Source organism: Salvelinus sp. IW2-2015, unplaced genomic scaffold, assembly GCF_002910315.2.
Source record: "Salvelinus sp. IW2-2015 unplaced genomic scaffold, ASM291031v2 Un_scaffold3407, whole genome shotgun sequence".
Classification (NCBI taxonomy): domain Eukaryota; kingdom Metazoa; phylum Chordata; class Actinopteri; order Salmoniformes; family Salmonidae; genus Salvelinus; species Salvelinus sp. IW2-2015.
In genome coordinates, this window is record NW_019944687.1 from 18057 (window position 1) to 38436 (window position 20380).

At 42.1% G+C, this 20380-nt stretch overlaps 1 protein-coding gene across 1 annotated transcript; it reads left to right on the top strand.

Annotated features, from left to right (window-relative positions):
- Positions 1 to 3635: 3635 nt before the first annotated feature.
- On the top strand, positions 3636 to 18274 carry LOC112075803 (angiopoietin-1-like). The gene is made up of 6 exons (XM_024142735.2): positions 3636 to 4452; positions 14245 to 14400; positions 14638 to 14759; positions 14869 to 15110; positions 16736 to 16878; positions 17545 to 18274. The coding sequence occupies exons 1-6, from the start codon at positions 4009 to 4011 to the stop codon at positions 17686 to 17688; spliced, it is 1251 nt and encodes a 416-aa protein (XP_023998503.1). The 5' UTR covers positions 3636 to 4008; the 3' UTR covers positions 17689 to 18274.
- The last annotated feature ends 2106 nt before the right edge of the window (positions 18275 to 20380 follow it).

Here is a 20380-nt window from a genome sequence, read left to right on the forward strand (position 1 = left end):
GAAGCTTTTTATATGTTAATGCATCTGACTCATCTTTTTCCTCCTCTCTCTCTTCACTCTCTTTCTCTTCACTCTCGCTCTCTATTTTCTTCCTCCCCTATGCATTGAACTATTCATCAGCGCTCTCTTTCTTTACATTGTTTTTATTAGTTGAAGCCTGAAGGGTCCCCTTTGTGAGGGCAGATGTATACTGAACAGAAATATAAACGCAACATGTAAAGTGTTGGTCCCATGTTTCATGAGCTGAAATAAAAGATCCCAGTAATGTTTCATTAACACAAAAAGCTTATTTTCTCAAATGTTGTGCACACATTTCTTTACATCTCTGTTAGTATTTCTCCTTTCCCAAGATAATCCATCCTCCTGGCAGGTGTAGCATATCAAGAAGCTGATTAACAGCATGATCATTACACAGGTGCACCTTGTGATGGGGACAAAAGCCACTCTAAAATGTGCAGTTTTGTCTCACAACATAATGCCACAGATGTCTCAAGTTTTGAGACAGCGTGCAATTGGCATGCTGACTGCAGGAATGTCCACCAGAACTGTTGCCAGATAATTTTATGTTAATTTCTCTACCATAGGAGCCTCCAACGTTGTTTTAGAGAATTGGGCAGTACGTCTAACCGGCCTCACAAGCGCAGACCACGTGTAACCACGCCAACCCAGGATCTCCACATCTGGCTTCTTTTCCTGCGAGATTGTCTGAGACCAGCCACCGGGACAGCTGATGAAACTGAGGAGTATTTCGTCTGTAATAAAGCTCATTCTGATTGGCTGGGCCTGGCTCCGTAGTGGGTGGGCCTATGCCCTCCCATTCCCACCCATGGCTGCGCCCCTACCCAGTCATGTGAAATCCATAGATAAGGGCCTAATGAAATGATTTAAATTGACTGATTTCCTTATATGAACTGTAACTGTAAAATTGTTGCATGTTGTGTTGATATTTTTGTTCAGTATATAAATTCATGAGGTTTTTCTTCCTGTAATAATTGTAGGATAATCTTGTATTTTTAAGTATAGTATATGTATATATTATAAAGAGTTTCTTACTGTTTATCTTCTCTCCGTGAAGTCCTCAGCTCAACATTCCTCTTCAGTCTTTACATTATAATAGGTGTTGGATCGTCATCTAGTGGACAGTTACCGTATTGACTCTAATCGTTCCTAAATTGGTCACCATCTAGTGGACAGTTACAGTATTGACTCTAAACTTCCCTTAATTGGTCACTATCTAGTGGACAGTTACAGTATTGACTCAAATTTCCCTCAGTTGGTCAGCCTAGGGGGATATGAAGCCATCACTAGGGGATATGAAGTCATCACTAGGGACATATGAAGCCATCACTAGGGGATATGAAGCCATCACTAGGGGATATGAAGCCATCACTAAGGGATATGAAGCCATCACTAGGGGCATATGAAGCCATCACTAGGGGATATGAAGCCATCACTAGGGGATATGAAGTCATCACTAGGGGGATATGAAGCCATCACTAGGGAGATATGAAGCATCACTAGGGGCATATGAAGCATCACTAGGGGCTATGAAGCCATCACTAGGGGACATGAAGCCATCACTAGGGGGACATGAAGCCATCACTAGGGACATATGAAGCCATCACTAGGGCATATGAAGCCATCACTAGGGACATATGAAGCCGTCACTAGGGGCATATGAAGCCATCACTAGGGGCTATGAAGCCATCACTAGGGGACATGAAGCCATCACTAGGATATATGAAGCCATCACTAGGACATATGAAGCCATCCTAGGGACATATGAAGCCATCACTAGGGGCATATGAAGCCATCACTAGGGCATATGAAGCATCACTAGGGGCATATGAAGCCTCACTAGGGCATATGAAGCCATCACAGTGTTTTCTGCTCTTCAGCACTTACATTCTGAATGATACACTTCCTTTAGAGATGAACAACTTCTCACCAACTCCTTGTTGCTTCATTTGACCCTCTCAACAAGGGTGACTCATTCACAAATAGTTCACGCTAAATCTAACGTCTGATTCATTAAATCAAGTGAAACACACACACCCTTTCCAAAACAAACTATACAGAGTGAGACACACTGGTTGCCAAGCCTGGAGGACATGAGAATAATTTGTGGTGGTGTTTGGTGTGTTCTGAGTCTGCACACTGTGTCCACACAATGTTACTGCAGCCACTGTTCTCCTGATGATAGTTTGCATGCAGGGAGGCCTTTCTCATCATCTCATGTAGCTCTACATTGCTACACCATGGATTCCCATAGCTGTAGCCCATGGGGAGGCATCCCTGGTCCTGGAGTGCCGCTGTCGCTTCATGTTTTTGATTTAACCAACCAGGTGTGTTGAATTTAGCAATCACTGAACTCATCAATTAGCGAAGTGCTCAGTGTGGTGCCTGGTTGGAACAGGGTTGACTGCCCCTGTAGTTGCCCAACACCTACCTCACCAATGCCCTGATTTGAACATTATCACTGTCACTTAACTTGAAAGTGTGTCGAACAAACAGCACTATCGGTCTCTAGACAAATGTGGTGTACTGTATTTATACACGGGAGTCATTTAAAGTGTGAACTTGGAGTCCAGTTCCAAGTTTGGCTTTGGCACATACCACTCAGTGACACAGGGTTTCATTCTGAACTAAAACGATGAGGAGGAAAGGCCGAGCCTCTCTGAGACTCCACTGTGACTGTCTGTGGCAGGAGAGTAAGGAGCATAGCAGGGTCCATGAGCCAAATGGGTGAAAGAGCAGCTTTCTGACAACAACCCCAGCATGGTCACTAGAATGAGGACATAGAAAACATCAGCTTCTGCTCCATCCTTCTACACCTTCTCTTCAGTCCTGAAGTCTAGCAGGGGTCTAGGAAAAACACTCACATTCTGTTTCATGTTCAAACAAATTTGTGTTTTTCACAAGTAAATATGTAATCTGGCATGCCATAGTAAACAATGGTAGGCTACAAAATGTGTCTGCTCAGTGACACGATTCTATTGGGTTCTCCATTTTGTTCATGTCATGTTTAAATTGACTTTCTGGATGTCATTGTAATTTACGACGCTGTCTAACAAAAAACTTGAGAAAAGCTTGTTGTACCAAATCAGGGTACCTTAAAACCGAAAATGGTTTGTTCTTTTAAAGATGACAGAGCGTGCCCTCAGAGTTGGCCCTCATTTCCCCAGAAAACCATCCTCCTTCCATACATTGAACAACATTTTATTTTCTATATAGGAGACGTTTACATTCCTATGAGGGAGAGCTGGATAAGATTGCATGATTAAATGAAGATGAAATGAAGACACTGTACATAAAGAGTGTCTGAGAGCCCATCTCCTGCTCTCGGTAGATATCTGTCTGAATTACAGACTGTGGGGTCATTATATATGGACCAGGCATTCAGTCAAGCCTGTGTTGTGGAAGTGTTTTCAAATCAGGACTATATTAATAGAACTGAATCTCATACCTCTCTCTCTCGCTCTCTCTCAAACACACACAACCCATACTCTCTCTCTCTCACATTCCATTCGATCAGTCTCTCAGTATGGGAGGCACAGAGCCTGCCCAGAGTTGGACGTTCCAGTCCCCCCCCCCCCCCCCCGTTAAAGCACCCCAAGTCACAGACTAGAACAGGCAGACATGACGAACAGCACTCCATACAGCCAGCCATGAGGAGGAGGATAAAACACAGATCACTCCACTGACTGACAATGTAGTCTACATCACACAACTGTGTAGTGTGGATCCCTGGCCTGGATCTGGACCAGCAGCAACAACTAACAAGACAACTGGTGATGAATTGGGATGAGTTCCACACTGAGACTTGAGAGGACTTCTCATRCATTCCTACTMATGGGAAGCGGCCATCTTTCTGGATCGACGATCTACCTCCCAACCGTCTGATTGACGACAGGACAGGAAGACATGCTGTGAAGAGAGACAGAAGACAGACAGACAGTCTAGTTGGAAGGAATAAAGGAGGACCGTTAGCCTGTGTTTCCTGCTGCCATGCCGTGGTACATCCTGCCCTGCCAGCCCAGCTGCCACATGATCTGGCTGGTTCTGGCTGCCCTTCTGCTGCTACTGACGGGCTGTGTGTCTGTGTCTCTGGAAGAGCTGCCCAGGGGCCCAGGGGACATAGCTGGCAGCGGGTCCATGAGCGCCAGCACTAACACGAACGCTCGCCAGTACAACTCTATCCAGCACGGATCCTGCACCTATACCTTCCTGCTACCAGAGAACGCTGGTMGGAACAGGCCGTGCTGGACGGAGGCGGAGGGGGTCGGCAGCTCCAGCACCAGCCAGGGACAGGGCCAGTACCAGGGGAACACTCTACAGGGAGATGCCCCCCTGATAAAGCCCAAGCTCCCAGGACTGGCCCCGGCTCTGGGCAGCCAGAGGATCCAACACCTGGAGCACGTCATGGACAACTACACACAGTGGCTTCAGAAAGTAAGAGCATGTTCTCCACARATACAGTATAGTAGTAGTTGATARAAAGATTAAAGCCTGACGTTTCAGTCTAAACAGAGCTTTATCAGATATCTATACTCTGGAAGGAAATGCATGCCATGTCTCATGGCTGTGCAAGTCAAAATAATCAGCTTTTTATCAGATTGAACTATGTGCTATTGCATTTATAACYCATTAGCCATTGTTGTTTTCAAAGTTATATAGAGGTGGAACATCTGGCCAAAGCTAGAAAGTATACTGCATTTCATCACATTAAAATCTATCTTTAGTGTTTTATACTGTATTAAAGCTGCAATATCTAACTTTTTGGGCGACCCGACCAAATTCACGTAGAAATGTGAGTTATAGATCTGTCATTGTCGTTGAAAGCAAGTCTAAGAAGTGGTAGATCGGCAAACTATTAGAATTTTAGCAACCAGGAAATGGGGGAACAATTTCAGCACAGTGCATCTTTAAGTGCACATTATCAGCATTGAGTGTGTTTCAACCCCATGAACTATTTGGGCCGAGCCAAATGTGTCCTGCCATAATGAATATTATTATTATAGGACAACATTTGGCTCGGTCCCACCTGGATCCATCTCTTTCCTCTGTCTCTGTTTACTCAGGAGCAATARGATATAAGATACCCCAGTACAATTCATCATTGCTTTACAGCCTATCTACATTTTACTCCCCATAGTACAGTATACAATAGATACTGTATATTTGGGGAGATCTGTTGTTTGGATTACTCCATACACCGAACAGCTCTAAATGACATGAGCACCAACCRAACAGAAACAGAAACCTTAAGGATACWAAAAAATCTCTCTCTTACCCCATCAGTGAGGAATGCACCATATCACCCGCATTATTAARTAAAAACACTGTCATTTCAAAAGGACTATTGTTCCAGTGTGTGTGGACCCAGGGACTATGTTGCAGCCCCAGGGATGAGAGATTGATGGCAGGGAKTTGTTTGACTGGGCCGTGGTAAAATGTGACAAACTGMCTGTGGCTCTTGGTCGCTGGGTTGTGATGTTCTGAGTGTGTCCGGCTGGCCTGGCTGTCCTTAAGAAAACACTGTGTTGTCTGTTTGAACCCTCTCACACTATGTCACATTGACCCAATCCAGGGCTGGGGGTGGGGAGTCAATTTCAAGGAATGGGCTCAGCGTTAGGCAGTGCTCTGTCTGTGTCTGTCTATCTGTCTGTGTCTGTTATGTCTGTTTTTGTCTGTTTATGTCTGTTTGTCTGTCTGTCTGTCTGTCTGTCTGTCTGGCTGTCTGTCTGTCTGTCTGTCTGTCTGTCTGTGTCTGTCTGTGTCTGTCCGTCTGTCCGTCTGTCTGTCTCTGTCTGTCTGTCTGTCTGTCTGTCTGTCTGTCTGTCTGTCTGTCTGTCTGTCTGTCTGTCTGTCTGTCTCTGTCCGTCTGTCGTTCTGTCTGTCTGTCTCTGTCTGTCTCTGTCTGTGTGTTCCCTGACCCACCGGGACCTAGGCCAGCAACATTCACATTCCAAGGAATACCAGAGATGATTCTGTCAGGGAGAACAAGGCCACTTCAGTAGTAACAGACTACCACTTCAGTATTACCAGTGCTGTGTTTGGTAATTGAATTTGGTAAAATGTAATACAGGCTATGCTTAAGAGTGAGCACTTGGAACCCTGCATATATGCAGTGAATATAAAATGACAAACTATTCTTCGTCTCACTGCACCCTCAAATGTTTTTGATATGTGCTTCTGAAAACGGCCAGGAGATCAGTTGACAGTTAAGAAAGCAACAATAATATAGTTTTTATGTGGGGCCATGGTTTTCAGAGGACTACAACCTCAGTGTTTTTGTGGGATATCAGTTTCACTGTCTTCATGTTTCAGGAGTTCTCTCCATGGCCATTCTTTGATTAAATCAAATCAAATGTATTTATTTAGCCCTTCTTACATCAGCTGATATCTCAAAGTGCTGTACAGAAACCCAGCCTAAAACCTCAAACAGCAAGCAATGCAGGTGTAGAAGCACAGTGGCTAGGAAAACTCCCTAGAAGGCCAAAACCTAGGAAGAAACCTAGAGAGGAACATGGCTATGAGGGGTGGCCAGTCCTCTACTGGCTGTGCCGGGTGGATTATAACAGAACATGGCCAAGATGTCAAATGTTCAAAAATGACCAGCATGGTCAAATAATAATAGTCACAGTAGTTGTCGAGGGTGCAACAGGTCAGCACCTCAGGAGTAAATGTCAGTTGGCTTTTCATAGCCGATCTCTACCGCTCCTGCTGTCTCTAGAGAGTTGAAAACAGCAGGTCTGGAACAGGTAGCACGTCCGGTGAACAGGTCAGGGTTCCATAGCCGCAGGCAGAACAGTTGAAACTGGAGCAGCAGCATGGCCAGGTGGACTGGGGACAGCAAGGAGTCATCATGCCAGGTAGTCCTGAGGCATGGTCCTAGGGCTCAGGTCCCCGAGAGAGAGAAAGAAAGAAAGAAGAGAGGAAGAGAGAATTAGAGAGAGCATACTTAAATTCACACAGGACATGGGAGAAATACTCCAGATATAACAGACTGACCCAGCCCTCGCACATAAACTACTGCAGCATAAATACTGGAGGCTGAGACAGGAGGGGTCAGGAGACACTGTGGCCCCATCCGATGATACCCCGGACAGGCAGGATATAACCCCGGCCACTTTGCCAAGCACAGCCCCCACACCACTAATGAACGTTTATAGTGTGGTACTGAGGTATGTGTTTTTCTCTTGACTAAATGAACGCTATAATGTGGCACTGAGGTAATGTGTTTTCCTCTTTGATTAAATTAACGCTATAGTGTGGTACTTAGGTAATGTGTTTTCCTCTTTGATTAATTAATGCTATAGTGTGGTACTGAGGTAATGTGTTTTCCTCTTTGATTAAATTAATGCTATAGTTGTGGTACTGAGGTAATGTGTTTTCCTCTTTGATTAAATGAATGCTATAGTGGTGGTAACTTAGGTAATGTGTTTTCCTCTTTGATTAAATGAACGCTATAGTGTGGTACTGAGGTAATGTGTTTCCTCTTTGATTAAATGAACGCTATAGTGTGGTACTGAGGTAATGTGTTTTTCCTCTTTGATTAATGAACGCTATAGTGTGGTACTGAGGTAATGTGTTTTCCTTCTTTGATTAAATGACGCTATAGTGTGGTACTGAGGTATGTGTTTTCTCTTTGATTAAATGAATGCTATAGTGTGGTACTGAGGTAATGTGTTTCCTCTTTGATTAAATGAACGCTATAGTGTGGTACTGAGGTAATGTGTTTTTCTTCTTGATTAAATGAATGCTATGTGTGGTACTGAGGTAATGTGTTTTCCTCTTTGATTAAATGAATGCTTTAGTGTGGTACTGAGGTAATGTGTTTCCTCTTTGATTAAATGAATGCTTTAGTGTGGTACTAGGTAATGTGTTTCCTCTTTGATTAAATGAATGCTATAGTGTGGTACTGAGGTAATGTGTTTTCCTCTTTGATTAAATGAATGCTTTAGTGTGGTACTGAGGTAATGTGTTTTCCTCTTTGATTAAATGAATGCTTTAGTGTGGTACTGAGGTAATGTGTTTTCCTCTTTGATTAAATGAATGCTATAGTGTGGTACTGAGGTAATGTGTTTTCTCTTTGATTAAATGAACGCTATAGTGTGGTACTGAGGTAATGTGTTTACCTCTTTGATTAAATGAATGCTTTAGTGTGGTACTGAGGTAATGTGTTTTCCTCTTTGATTAAATGAATGCTATAGTGTGGGTACTGAGGTAATGTGTTTTCCTCTTTGATTAAATGAATGCTTTAGTGTGGTACTGAGGTAATGTGTTTTCCTCTTTGATAAATTACGCTATAGTGTGGACTAGTAATGTGTTTTCCTCTTTGATTAAATGACGCTATAGTGTGGTACTGAGGTAATGTGTTTTCCTCTTTGATTAAATGAATGCTATAGTGTGGTACTTAGGTAATGTGTTTACCTCTTTGATTAAATGAATGCTATAGTGTGGTACTTAGGTAATGTGTTTACCTCTTTGATTAAATGAATGCTATAGTGTGGTACTTAGGTAATGTGTTTTCCTCTTTGATTAAATGAAACGCTATAGTGTGGTACTGAGGTATGTGTTTACCTCTTTGATTAAATGAATGCTTTAGGTGGTTGGTACTGAGTAATGTGTTTTCCTCTTTGATTAAATGAATGCTATAGTGTGGTACTGAGGTAATGTGTTTTTCCTCTTTGATTAAATGAATGCTTTAGTGTGGTACTGAGGTAATGTGTTTTCCTCTTTGATTAAATTAACGCTATAGTGTGGTACTTAGGTAATGTGTTTTCCTCTTTGATTAAATGAACGCTATAGTGTGGTACTGAGGTAATGTGTTTTTCTCTTGATAAAATTAATGGTATAGTGTGGTACTTAGGTAAGTGTTTCCTCTTTTGATAATGAACGCTATAGTGTGGTACTGAGGTAATGTGTTTTTCTCTTGATAAATTAATGCTATAGTGTGGTACTTAGGTAATGTGTTTTCCTCTTTGATTAAATGTTATTTGAACCGCGTAATACGTGGTGGTACTGAGGTAATGTGTTTTTCTCTTGATAAAATTAATGCTATAGTGTGGTACTGAGGTGATATATTTTCCTCATGTGAAAGTTTCTAACAGAGGTTAAACTGAATGAACTGAACATTTGTTCGTGTTTGGCACCGATTTGTTCCACAATGGTTTGGAAGAGTGTTTATGATATATGAACATAACATAACATAAATGCTAATTAATAAGATGGCAAGTGTTGTAGATAGCCGTCATTTATTTGTTTAATCAAAAGTCATAAACATTGACGTATGATAGCTCATGGTCACATGTTAAAGAACCTCTATGTAATCTCCAGATTTCCCATAATATGTGCCAAGATAATACAATCTTAGAGGGGTTGATTGTGTGAAAGTATTCTGTATGCTGCATACATTGCCAACCAACAAAATGACACGTAAAGACTTTCCTCAAAATTCATACTGGTTATCTTGTGTCGATTACAACTACTCAGGGCTGGATTACCTAATGCGCACGCAGGACAAGTGCCCTGGGGCCCCCGACCCCCTAGAGGCAATGGCAAAGTGTGTAGAATTGCAGGAAATTCTATTTAAAACTACAACATTTTCTCTCAGCTTCATGGCAAAATGTGAAGACTAGCATGAGATGAAAACACGACATCTTTCTCTCCACCCCATGGAAAAATATGTAGAATAGAATTATAAAACTGCACATTTTACTCTCTGCCCCATGGCTAAATTTGTTGAAATGCAGGATGTTGGCTGTTTTCCTAAAATAAATTTGTTTTCCCAAAACTAATAATAAAATATTATATACAGTACCAGTCAAAAGTTGACACACCTACTCATTCCAGGTTTTTTCTTTATTTTTWAACTATTTTCTACATTGTAGAATGATAGTGAAGACATAAAAACTATGAAATAAACATATGGAGTCATGTAGTAACCAAAAAGGTGTTATTTTATATTTGAGATTTTTCAAAGTAGTTCAAAGTAGACAACTTTGCACACTCTTGGCATTCTCTCAACCAGCTTCATGAAGTAGTCACATGGAATGCATTTCAATTAACAGGTGTGCCTTGTTAAAAGTTAATTTGTGGAATTTCTTTTTCCTTAATGCATTTGAGCAAATCAGTTGTGTTGTGAAAGGTATGGTTGGTATACAGAAGATTGGGGGGCAGGTAGCTAGTGGTTAGAGCATTGGGCCATTAACCGAAAGGTTGCTAGATTGAATCCCCGAGCTGCCCCTGAGCAAGGCAGTTAACCCACTGTTCCTAGGCTGTCATTGTAAATAAGAATTTGTTCTTAACCGACTTGCCTAGTTAAATAAAGGTTAAAAAAATGTTTGCACTATTTGGTAAAATACCTAGTCCATATTATGGCAAGAACAGCTCAAATAAGCAAAGAGAAATGACAGTCCATCATTACTTTAAGACATGAAGGTCAGTCAAAATGACAAGAACTTTGAATGTTTTCTCAAGTGCAGTCGCAAAAACCATCAAGCGCTATGATGAAGCTGGCTCTCATGAGGACCGCCACAGGATAGGAAGACCAGAGTTACCTCTGCTGCAGAGGATAAGTTCATTAGAGTTAACTGCACCTCAGATTGCAGCCCAAATACATGCTTCATAGAGTTCAAGTAACAGACACATCTCAACATCAACTGTTCAGAGAAGAATGCGTGAATCAGACCTTCATGGTCGATTTGCTGCAAAGAAACCACTACTAAAGGACACCAATAAGAAGAAGAGACTTGCTTGGGCCAAGAAACACGAGCAATGGACATCAGACCGGTGGAAATCTGTCCTTTGGTCTGATGAGTACAAATGTTTATTTTTGGTTCCAACCACTGTTTTTGTGAGAATCAGAGTAGGTGAACAGATGATCTCAGCATTTGTGGTTTCCACTGTGAAAAATGGAGGAGGTGTGGTGTGGGGGTGCTTTTCTGGTGACACTGTCTGTGAATTATTTAGAATTCAAAGCATACTTAACCAGCATGGCTACCACAGCATTCTGCAGCGATACGCCATCCCATCTGGTTTGCGCTTAGTGGGACTATCATTTGTTTTTCAACAGGACAATGACCAAAAACACATCTCCAGGCTGTGTAAGGGCTATTTGACGAAGACGGAGAGTGATGGAGCTGCATCAGATGACCTGGCCTCCAGAATCACCCGACCTCAACCCAATTGAGATGGTTTGGGATGAGTTGGACCGCAGAGTGAAGGAAAAGCAGCCAACAAGAGCTCAGCATATGTGGGAACTCCTTCAAGACTTTTGGAAAAGCATTCCACATGAAGCTGGTTGAGAGAATGCCAAGAGTGTGCAAAGCTATCATCAAGGCAAAGGGTGCTTACTTTGAAGAATCTCAAATATAAAATATATTTTGATTTGTTTAACACGTTTTTGTTACTGCAAGATTCCATTTGTGTTATTTCATAGTTTTGATGTCTTCACTATTATTCTACAATGTAGAAAATAGTAAAAATAAAGTAAAACCCTTGAATGAGTAGGTGTGTCCAAACTTTTGACTGGTACTGTATATTTGGTAGGTTCCCCGGGGCCCCTAATGTGGTAATCCAGCCCTGCAACATTCCTCTCTATGTTTGTAGCACTGACACTGTAATAAGGAGACAGCCACTTGACACGTTTTATCCTGCTCAACATGTGTACAGTGCACTAGACTTCTCTTCCTTTCCTCTGCATTGACATTGGCATCTTAATGCACTCTGATCTTACAGATGAATTCATTCCTGAAGGATTCCATTAGCCGACTATTCAATTGTCTTCGTGGGAGCTGCTCAGACCACATAGCAGCAGAGATAAAACAGTCTGACACTGGCACTTTCAGTAAGTTGTCATAGAGACCAGGTCTTTCCTCTGTCTGTGCAGAGGAATCTTTCAGTAAGTGTCATAGAGACCAGGCCTTTCTCTGTCTGTGCAGAGGGAATCTTTCAGTAAGTGTCATAGAGACCAGGCCTTTCCTCTGTCTGTGCAGAGGGAATCTTTCAGTAAGTGTCATAGAGACCAGGCCTTTCTTCTGTCTGTGCAGAGGGAATCTTCAGTAAGTGTCATGAGACCAGGCCTTTCTTCTGTCTGTGCAGAGGGAATCTTTCAGTAAGGTCATAGAGACCAGGCCTTTCTTCTGTCTGTGCAGAGGGAATCTTTCAGTAAGTGTCATAGAGACCAGGTCCTTTCTTCTGTCTGTGCAGAGGGAATCTAGCCACAAAGTAGACATGCTCAAGTTGAAAATCATACTTAGGGTGATCTGTTACGTTATTAAATCAGGGATAAAGTGAGACATGAAATTCTAACTTTGCAATGTAATATTTCATATACCATTATTGTGACTACCTAACTGTAATTTCCAAACTGTACATGTTTGAAAATACATAGTTTAAAAAGCTGTCCAAGGTAAACTGATTCACATGAACTGAAAAAGCCATGGCTTGAAAGCGGGGGTAACAGGAAAACTATAAACTTCAATGAATCACTGAATGACCCTGAGCTATCACAAAAAAAACAATATATTTTTAAAGCACATTGCTGGGAAAGACCTCTCCTCATTGTAATCATCATCAGGATAGTGAACTTCAGATGGATAATGTCATTGGCAGCTGAGCCCTGTCCACATGATGTATCTGTGGCAGAAAACATACACATGCAGTCCCATGACTGATCTCTCCTGGTTGACTAAAAGGAAATGACTGAACTCAACAACCCTGAAAGACCCTCCCTAAGTAGCTGACCAGGGCCAAGGAAATCCTTAGACAGGACATATCGATGCAGTAAATCCTTCAATACACAATTGCTGAAGGGAATGAATACATATCCAATCTTTTTTCTTCCCTGGATATAATTTGGTTATTTATGGTTGGTTTCCTTGGAAGTTGTGGGAACGTATGTTTTTGGTTTCACATTGGTTGTGGGAACGAAGCCATACGTTTCCTGACCGGTACAACGTTTTCAAACGTCTGAGAACAGAAGATTTTGTCTCTGTTCTGGGAACTTTTATTTTAGGTTGCAGAGAGGTTCTGGAAACGGATATTATAGGTTATATTGAGGTTTTTAATAACTTCTTAAAACATTCACCATGTTTCAGTAAGACTTTTAATAACACTACTAGCTTATTTGGGGTTTACTTTTTGAACTGCAAGCACAGATAGACCAGTTGGTTGTTTAGCAACAAAACAACGCTTCCACAAATATGGGGTAAAACAGACGGGGTTGGCTTAGAATTGTTGACAACATGTAAACTATATTTGTCTTCAAATGTTTATTGAAAACATAAATACATTTCACAACGAGCACAAATACATCGTTACAGTTTGTTGGTTAGCTAAAATACATCGTTACAGTTGTTGGTTAGCTAGCTATCGAATTTTAGCCATATAAGCATTGACATGAAATCAGTCAAAACACGACATGGTTTCAAGAACAAGATAAAACTAGCTGAAAAAAGCCACCTACGATTGCCCACATGGCAGATTCTTTGTCATTGTTGCTTGCTATCTTATGGTTCAGAATCATAACAAAGCACATTTTCATGACGTTGTCATACAACTCATCTATCGGACACTAATCCTATAAATGTGTTTGCATTAATCATCCAAACACATTTCTTTTTTATTGTGACATGGCATCATCTTCTGTCGTCTRTCCATGGAATTAGTCCAGTGCGCCACCAGTATGGAGCTAGCGTGTCATGTTTTTTTACRCATTCACAGTTGTTATTTTTTGTCTATTCAAACAGACCCCATTTTAAAAGGAAACAAACACTCATTAAGATCGAACACTTAACAAGACAGAGGATAGAGTTTTGTTGATGCTGAGAATGGAACTCTTTTATGGAACGTTTTCTTAACGTTCTGAGAGCGGGATGTATTTTTTTAAATAACATTTTTAGAACATTCTCTGAACATTAAAAAAGTTTTCTTGTGTTTTTTATGGAAAGTTTTCTTAACGTTCTTGGAACAATTTGAGAACATTACTTTAACTAGAACCAAGAGGAAACCTGTAGGAAACGTTATGCTGAAGTACTGAAACTCCCACAGAAGGAAGTTGTTTCTTAACGTTCTCTGAACTATGTGAGAACATGTTCAATGTTAAGCCAGTTGGAGAATGTTCCTAGGACATTACCAAAATTGAAATTAAATGTGAGTGTGCAGAACAYCCGGAGTCTGGCGAGAGAGGTAAAGCCCTAAACATCCCTTCATACCTCCTCTGTGTTTGTGTGTCAGATTGAGAGATATGTGAAGGACAGTCTGAATGTGGAGATGGCTCAGCTGCAGCAGAGTGCTGTCCACAACCACACAGCTGCCATCTTGGATCTAGGCACCAACCTCCTGACCCAGACTGCCCAGCACACACGGAAACTGACAGACGTAGAGATCCAGGTGCATTATGAATCATATACAAATATCCCTCTCCAAAGAACATTCAAGTGTATGTTATGATATCAGTAACACTTACTATTAATCATGTAGCCTACTCAGCAATTATCCTCATTTGATTGGATGAATAGGCCTATGATGTACATTAAAATACATGGTGCCACTTTTAGCCTATATAGATACACTCTATACACTTGACTGGGTGAATATGAATGATAGTAACAGCTTCCTGATGGACAGGTGTTGAATCAGACCTCCAGGCTGGAGATTCAACTCCTGGAGAACTCTCTGTCCACCAACAAACTGGAGACCCAGCTCCTCCACCAATCTACAGAGATCAGCAAGCTGCACGACAAGAACAGGTCAAATCAACATGAATGATTTTCTTCCCATGAACAGTTCTGTCTTGATTTATTGKCTGACTGACTGATCGACTGATCAACTGATTTTCAAATCACTTGTATTGATCAGGCTCTTAGACCAGAAGATGCAGGAGCTGGAGTCTGGGCACAATGAGGAGCTGGTCACTTTCCAGGAGGAGAGGTCCAGCCTGCAGCAGCTGGTAGCCAGGCAGAGCAGCGTGATCACAGAGCTGCAGACCCATCTGGACCAGGCCACTGGCAACAACAGTATCCTGCTTAGCCAACAACAGCAGCTCACTGACACCGTCAACAGTCTGCTGAAACTCTGCTCTAAGGACAGAGGGTCTGGAGGTACTGGATGGATACTGGGGCCAATGTTTCCTGTTACAGAAAGTATAAATAAAATACTCTGGGGTATGAATATCATAGCATAGATAGTAATTATTTGCAGGAAGAAAGAGTTGGCTTTAAAAACTCTAGGTAGGGTTAAATACAACAGAGGTACTGGAGGATATATTGTGTGTTCACAGGTTCAGACAATATATTCTCTGGGCACAGATAAAGCCTGTAACTGGACTAAGAAGGCTGGACTAACCCAGTGAGCACCGGCTGACGTCCATGGACGTTGAAAATAGGTTGAAACTTGGTCCGGACCGGCCTTAATTTCAATGTCCACATGTTCTAAGATCATAAGAAGATGCATTCCAGAACAGAATAACCTGTTCTAATAGGAACCGACCCAGTCTGGGCTGTTGATTACATAAGAACCTGTTCTAATTACTAAGACCCTGTTCTAATAGGAACCTGACCCAGTCTGGCTGTTGATTACATAAGAACCTGTTCTAATAGGAACCTGACCCAGTCTGGGCTGTTGATTACATAAGAACCTGTTCTAATAGGACCTGACCCAGTCTGGGCTGTTGATTACATAAGAACCTGTTCTAATAGGAACTGACCCAGTCTGGGCTGTTGATTACATAAGAACCTGTTCTAATAGGACTGACCCAGTCTGGGCTTGTGATTACATAAGAACCTGTTCTAATAGGACCTGACCCAGTACGGGCTGTTGATTACATAAGAACCTGTTCTGATAGGAACTGACCCAGTCCGGGCTGTTGATTACATAAGAACCTGTTCTAATAGGACCTGACCCAGTCCGGGCTGTTGATACATAAGAACCTGTTCTGATAGGAACTGACCCAGTCTGGGCTGTTGATTACATAAGAACCTGTTCTAATAGGAACCGACCCAGTCTGGGCTGTTGATTACATAAGAACCTGTTCTAATAGGAACTGACCCAGTCCGGGCTGTTGACTACATAAGAACCTGTTCTAATAGGAACCGACCCAGTCTGGGCTGTTGATACATAGAACCTGTTCTAATAGGAACTGACCCAGTCCGGCTGTTGATTACATAAGACCTGTTCTAATAGGAACTGACCCAGTCTGGGCTGTTGATTACATAAGAACTGTTCTAATAGGAACTGACCCAGTCTGGGCTGTTGATTACATAAGAACCTGTTCTAATAGGAACTGACCCAGTCTGGGCTGTTGATTACATAAGAACCTGTTCTAATAGGAACCGACCCAGTCTGGGCTGTTGATTACATAAGAACCTGTTCTAATAGGAACCGACCCAGTCTGGGCTGTTGATTACATAAGAACCTGTTCTAATAGGAACCGACCCAGTCTGGGCTGTTGATTACATAAGAACCTGTTCTAATAGGAACTGACCCAGTCTGGGCTGTTGATTACATAAGAACCTGTTCTAATAGGAACCGACCCAGTCTGGGCTGTTGATTACATAAGAACCTGTTTTGATAGGACCTGACCCAATCTGGGCTGTTGATTACATAAGAACCTGTTCTGTTAGGAACTGACCCAATCTGGGCTGTTGATTACAAAGGATTTTGGATGCTTTCAAATTGGAGCTAGCTGATAATGTGTTTGCTCTTGTTTCATTATCTATTTAAACAGTCCCAAACAGCAACCTTGCCTTTAAGCAGAGAGATTCATCTCATGAGGAGAGAAAGTATCGGGACTGCTCTGAAATCTTTCAAGCTGGCTTCAACAACAGTGGAGTATATACTATTCACATCAACACACAGGAGACCAAAAAGGTACGGAAAACTTGATATATTATCTTCAATAAATATTAGAGGGGGAAAAGAGATGTAAATTCTATTAGCAGAATGTGTAATATAGAGGCATATATTAGATGATATATGCAGGCCTGGCTTTACCTCTGCATGGAAACAGCAAAAACAGACATGAAAAAATAAACGGCTGCACTTTMTTTGACTGTAACCTACTTTAGTTTACTTGCAAGTGAAGTGGCAGCATTTAATATACGTTACTCTAAAGCCGCTTGCCAAAAGATTCAACAACAATATCCCAGGAATATGTCAGGTATTGGCTGGCTGGGTGATATGCTGGAGCTGGAAATACTCTTGGCTGGCCTCTTCAGCACAGCTACACAGCAGATGTCCTCCTCCTCAGTAGTGTCCTGCCAAGCCGCAGATGGCTGACTGGCAACAGTGTTGCTGTCCATTATCAGCTGTGCTGCTGTCAGTGTCCATGGTTACACTGAGCTACGTCCCTGGGCTTAGGACACATTCCGTCATTGTGSCCTGACCATGGTACACAAAACTAAGGACCAGGGAGCCTCATCTACAGGAGTCACTCCTTTTACATGAAACAGTCTTTATTGTCATGATATGCACTGCATGTGTGAGAGTAGTGTGTAAACTACTCATGTCACGGTCTTTCTGTCTCTCTCTCTGTAGGTTTACTGTAACATGGAGGCAGCAGGGGGAGGATGGTCCGTCATTCAGAGGAGAAAAGATGGAACCATGGACTTCCAGAGGARGTGGAAGGAGTACAAGATGGTGAGGAGGACAGGGTGGGATATCKTCACAGCATTCTTCTGATGTTGGTGAATACATAGCACCAGGGATTGACATGGGTAATCGGGATCCCGGGACTTTAGCGGGAACACTCTTCACGTTTACCCCCAAAAATACATGACAAGACCCGGGAAATTACAATAAAATTCCCCAATGTCTGCACTAATGAAATCCCTCAGCAAAAGATTAACAAAAACATTTATTGGACATTATCCAAACAGGTTGTCACATTGAAGCCTTTAGTCTAGCATATTTGACACAAAGTCGCTATAAATTCAAAGCGCACAAATTGACACCTCCGGTCGTGCTGGACTGCACACACGACCCGAATACAGTTAATAAACCCCACAGGAAACCCTACAGTATAGCCTTTTAAAGAGRGTGTGCCTCTTTAAGCTGTCATTGTAAATCTTCAGACAGTCACAAATTTGATAGGCCTATGTACAATTCACTACATAGGCATCTCTGTTACAGGCATGAAGTCTGTTAACAAGGCATGAGGGAAAATTCTATATTCTCATCCTAGAACCTAGGCTATTTCCCTATCCAATCCCAATCCTAATGAAACCCAAAATCCTGACTCATATCTCATTCCTGTAGCTAATTTTATTCTGTAATCCATAGCAATGTCAAAATACCTCTTTCCCCCTTCTCTGTGCTGTCTCCATAGAGAATTGTAGTGCTCAACAACGAGTTATAGAGGAGTAAGAGTAGATATGGATATTTTTTAAAAAGTCCTCTGTATAGATACCTTGTATTTAAAACTATTTCCACTTCCTCTCACCGTTATTCATGAGCTGATCTGCTTTCTGTTATAATCATCAAACTGATTTAGGCCAAACATATGGGAGAGTATTCTGTCATTCGTTGAAGAGGTTATCTAGGCAGTTTAGCAACTTTGCGTCACTTGACTTTGTGTTGACTGCTATTACAAAGAAACACCCTTTCCAGAGTGCGCTCTGTGGGGCTACTTCTGAAATGCGCTGGCGATCACAAGATAGAACACACTATCATGACTAAATGTACAATTTAATTTGCTCAGAATTCTTTACTAGTGCGCAGAGCACCCCTCTCTAATTGTGGAGAAACCCTTAGCATAGTGCCACTATTGGTTAAAAGGGCACTTCGATTTTGGCAGTATTTCCGCAGGACTCTCGGGATAACTAGGAATTAATTCCCGGTATCTGAAACTTGGTAAGATTTTGGAAAATATGAATCTGTACATTGCACAACATTCCACAATATGAATGTATATGTCAAACTACAACAGAAAAAGGAGCCTGTCAACGCATAGCAACAAAAACAGACTGTGCATCCCAAGTGGCACCATTCCCTATATAGTGCACTTATTTTGGACCAGAGCCCTATGGGCAATAGGGGTGCCCTATGGGGAAATTATGCGGTGCCCTATGGCTCCTGGGTCAAAAGTATTGGTAAATTTAAAATGATAATGGGCCCTTTAGGACGAATCCTGTGTTGCACTGCCAGCCCCATTAGGCCTTGACAGAAGCCCTGTTGGCTATAAAGGCCTCGGCCTCAAGGGCTGAAGCGAGAGAGGACTGTCCTGCAGTCCAGGGACTAAGAAGTTTGGAGATAGCCTGGCAAAGACGCTGGCATACAAACGGGTATGTGTTCGCTCGGTGACCCCTCTGTTGGGAGTGGTTTTTTTCATAAGGACACTAATGGCCTCTGATTGACACTTCTGAGAGAAAATGACAGGAGAGAGGAAACTGTTTAAGTTTGAGTCTAAACATAGTGTGTCTTAGATCACTTATTCAAATGTGATACTTGTAAACTGTCTTCTGGTAAGAAAGATTAATCTCCAAGGTCTGGTCTAGTACTGGTGCTGCAGAATTGAACCTATCTCTCTATATTATATTCTCTTTATATATCTATATCATATATCTCTATCTTCTATCTATATTCTATCTCTCTCTATCTTTTAATCAATCAATCAAATGTATTTATAAAGCCCTTTTTTTACCCATCAGCTGATGTGACAAGTCTGTACAGAAACCCGAGCCTAAACCCCAAACAGCAAGCAATGCAGGTGTAGAAGCACGGCTGGCTAGGAAAAACTCCCTAGAAACGCACAACCTAGGAAGAACCTTAAGAGAGGAACCATGGGGGGGGGCTCTGAGGGGTGGCCAGTCCTCTTCTGGCTGTGCCGGTAGAGATTATACGCACATGGCCAAGATGTTCAAACATTCCCTAGATGACAGCCAGGGCAAATTAATAATGAATCACAGTGGCTTGTAGAGGGTGCAACAGATCAGCACTCAGGAAAGTATAATGTCAGTTTGCTTTTCATGCCGATATTCAGATTAGAGACAGCAGGTGCGGTAGAGAGAGCGAGAGTCGAAAACAGCAGGTCCATGGACAAGGTGCACGTGCCAGTGAAACAAGGGCAGGGTTAATAGCTGCAGGCAGGACAGTTGAAACTGGAGCAGCAGCAGGTAGATGGGACAGCAAAGTCATGCAGGCCAGGTAGTCCTGAGGCATGGCTCTAGGGCTCAGGTCCTCTGAGAGTAGAGAAGAAAACGAGAGTTAGAGGGGGCAACTTAAACAGACACCGTAATCAAGACAGGATAAATACTCCAGATATAAGAGACGGATCCTAGCCCCCCGACACCAACTAATTGGCAGCATAAATACTGGAGGCTATTTATCTCTCTATCTATATATCTCTTCTCCTCTATATATATATATATCCTAT